General features: G+C 46.4%; 1 protein-coding gene across 1 annotated transcript; it reads left to right on the top strand.

The window, feature by feature from the left end:
* The first annotated feature begins 259 nt into the window (after positions 1–259).
* LOC139912911 (cyclin-dependent kinase inhibitor 1C-like) lies at positions 260–2,424 on the top strand. The gene is made up of 3 exons (XM_071900835.2): positions 260–977; positions 1,173–1,287; positions 1,759–2,424. Exons 1-2 carry the CDS (start codon positions 443–445, stop codon positions 1,283–1,285), a joined length of 648 nt encoding a protein of 215 aa, XP_071756936.1. The 5' UTR covers positions 260–442; the 3' UTR covers positions 1,286–1,287; positions 1,759–2,424.
* The last annotated feature ends 261 nt before the right edge of the window (positions 2,425–2,685 follow it).

Here is a 2,685-nt window from a genome sequence, read left to right as displayed (position 1 = left end):
TGCAGCTACAACAGTTTCACGCTGACATTGGGGAAAGTCCGCTCAGTCTCATCCGAAGGTTGACACTCCGAGAACAAACCAAAACGCTGCGCTCTGCTCGGCGCACGGCCAATTTGGCACCAGGGGCCGATGGGAAATCAGGGTGGAGGTGGGCTTTCCTGGAGAGGGCTGGATCTAAAGCAACCAATGAGAGAGCCGAGCGAGGTGGCTGCTACGACCGACGACTTGTTGGTAGGTTATATACTCCGAGAATCACAGCGAAGGTACATTTAAACAGGATTGTGTGGCGTAAGGAGACATACAAACAAGGACACGCACACACATACACACACAACAACAACAATCCGCGATACTCTCACATCAGGGATCAATCGACCACATCGGGCATCTCGTGTTTTGCTTCCTAACTCGTTTCTAACTGGGTTTTCGGAGAGGTTTGGAGATGTCCAACGTCCAGTTATCGAGCAGCGCGCTGGAGCGGCTGGTGGCCAGGAGGACCTTCCCTCTCCACAGACGCACCGGCGTCTGCCGCAACCTCTTCGGACCGGTGGATCACGACGAACTGAACCGGGAGATGAAAGTCAAGCTGCGGGAGATTTCCGAGAGGGACCAGCAGAGGTGGAACTTTAATTTTGAGGGCAACACCCCGCTGGATGGGGATTACAAGTGGGAGGAGAGCCCCGTGGATACGACCCCGGTCTTCTACCAGGACTCCGTACAGGTCGGGCGGACCCGAGTGGTTGTTACGCCCGTCAAGGCGAAGCCCTCCTCGGACTCTGGCCTCCCAGAAACCCCTCTTGTGGATGTACTGGACCGCTTGGCCGCCCCAGAAAGCAGCAGCACTCCCTGCCCGGTTGAAGTCAACCAGGAGAATCGCACAGACAAGCTCAACTCAGGGAAAACGACTGGCAGACAGGTCCCGTGTGTTAGACGCAAGAGGACGGCCACTACTGACATCAACACGACACATATCACAGGTAAATATCACACAAACTGGTTGAGACATAGAAAACCTATAGCCTATGACGTTTTTTACGCACGAGAAATAAAGGGAATGAGTTTAGTTGCGTCTTGTAGCCAAATTATTCCCTGTTTGCTCGCTCGCCTCCGTGCGTAATTTTACTCCACGAGAATGTCTGTGATGTCTAACTGATTTTTTTTCTTTCCTACAGACTTCTTCGTGAAACGAAAGAGGGCTGCTGACACAAAATCTGATCTGAGCGCTTGCCACCACTCCAAGTCTCCAATTGCCGTGGAACAAACTCCACGAAAGAGAATTCGCTGAAGGTATGAAGCTTTGTTTTTCATATTTAACCCTGTTTAAATACATGTATCGGTCTAATATGGCTAGGTTACAGCGTTACACTTAAGACATGTAATGTTGTGGGTTATGATTGTGCCTTATAATAATCTGTATATTCCGTGTTATTATCTGTATTATTGGTGTATAGGTTTGCTGGCAGGCGTGAATGGGGGCTGGGAGGGTTTGTAGTAGGCTTGGCCAGTCGTGGAGAAATTGCAGTAGTAGTGATAGTAGTAATAGTAGTAGCAGCAGTAATACTAGAGGCTGGGGGAGGGGAACTGCGTCATGGTGTGGCGGGAAAAGGCTTGGGTAAAGGGTGACGCCTTCTGCTGAGATTGCTGTCTCTTGTTTCCTCAAACTGACTCACGTCTTTCTGCGGAATGGCTGTCTCCGTGGTTTTGCTTTTGTCTTCTTTCGGGGAAAAATGATGTAATCGTATCTTTTTCGTTCCTCAGGTGTTTTGCACTATTGCCACGCATTTTTTGAGGATCTTGAGGAGGACTACCCCCCACCTTACCCCTCCTTCGCCGGAGAAGAGGGGAGAAAACCGGGGACGGTGGGAGAAACCCGACCGCTGCTCCGGCTCGGTGCGGACCGGCGGAGCGCAGCCTGAACCCCGGACTCTCAGGACTGAACGGTCAGGGGAGAGAGAGAGGAAATCGCCGAATGACTTCTATCCAGTACAAATGTAGCATTCATGGTTGCTTTTGCATACAGCCACTCGACAGTGTTAAATGTTTTAACATCTGTGCAATCCTAAATTACTTTAAAATTGTCTACACTGGCCAAAAGTGTACAGCTTTATAGAGACAATAGCCTATAAATGTCTATTTCTGTTTAAATGCCTGGTTTCTGTAAATTTATATTTTTAAGACTATTCTAACTTATAATTTATTTATGTTTCTTTATATTTGTTACATGCCTTGTTGATTTAGCCAAAGGGCATATTTTTATTTTATTTACAAATTTTTTTATTGTGATGTTTTGCAATCATGTAGCTTTCCATAGTAGTTCACACTTGAAAAATAGGTTTCTTTGTGTTTCTGAGCCGTTTTCCATACAATTGCCCTCATTACGTCTCGCAAAGGATGCAAATAAAGTATTTTTCATTTAAAATATAATCATCTTTGTTGATGTGTTTTTGTCCAAAAGCTCATTCTTTGTAGTTGTAGAACTAGGCCTATACTGAATATTGTTATAGTAAATATTGAGTTGGGAGCATCAAACTCATCTATTCCTGAAACTGAAATAGCCTAACCGTAGACGCCATTGTCTTGCCTGATATTGAAGACTAAAACATGACTTGGCCCCCAGTATCACAGATCTGCCTAATCTCTAATTCCTAAAAGAAAGAATTGGACTACAGTGAAACTGACTTGCCC

The sequence above is a fragment of the Centroberyx gerrardi genome, chromosome 4 (assembly GCF_048128805.1).
Source record: "Centroberyx gerrardi isolate f3 chromosome 4, fCenGer3.hap1.cur.20231027, whole genome shotgun sequence".
Lineage (NCBI taxonomy): Eukaryota > Metazoa > Chordata > Actinopteri > Beryciformes > Berycidae > Centroberyx > Centroberyx gerrardi.
The sequence above is the reverse complement of the archived record's forward strand: the minus strand, read 5'-3'. Positions and strand labels throughout refer to the sequence as shown.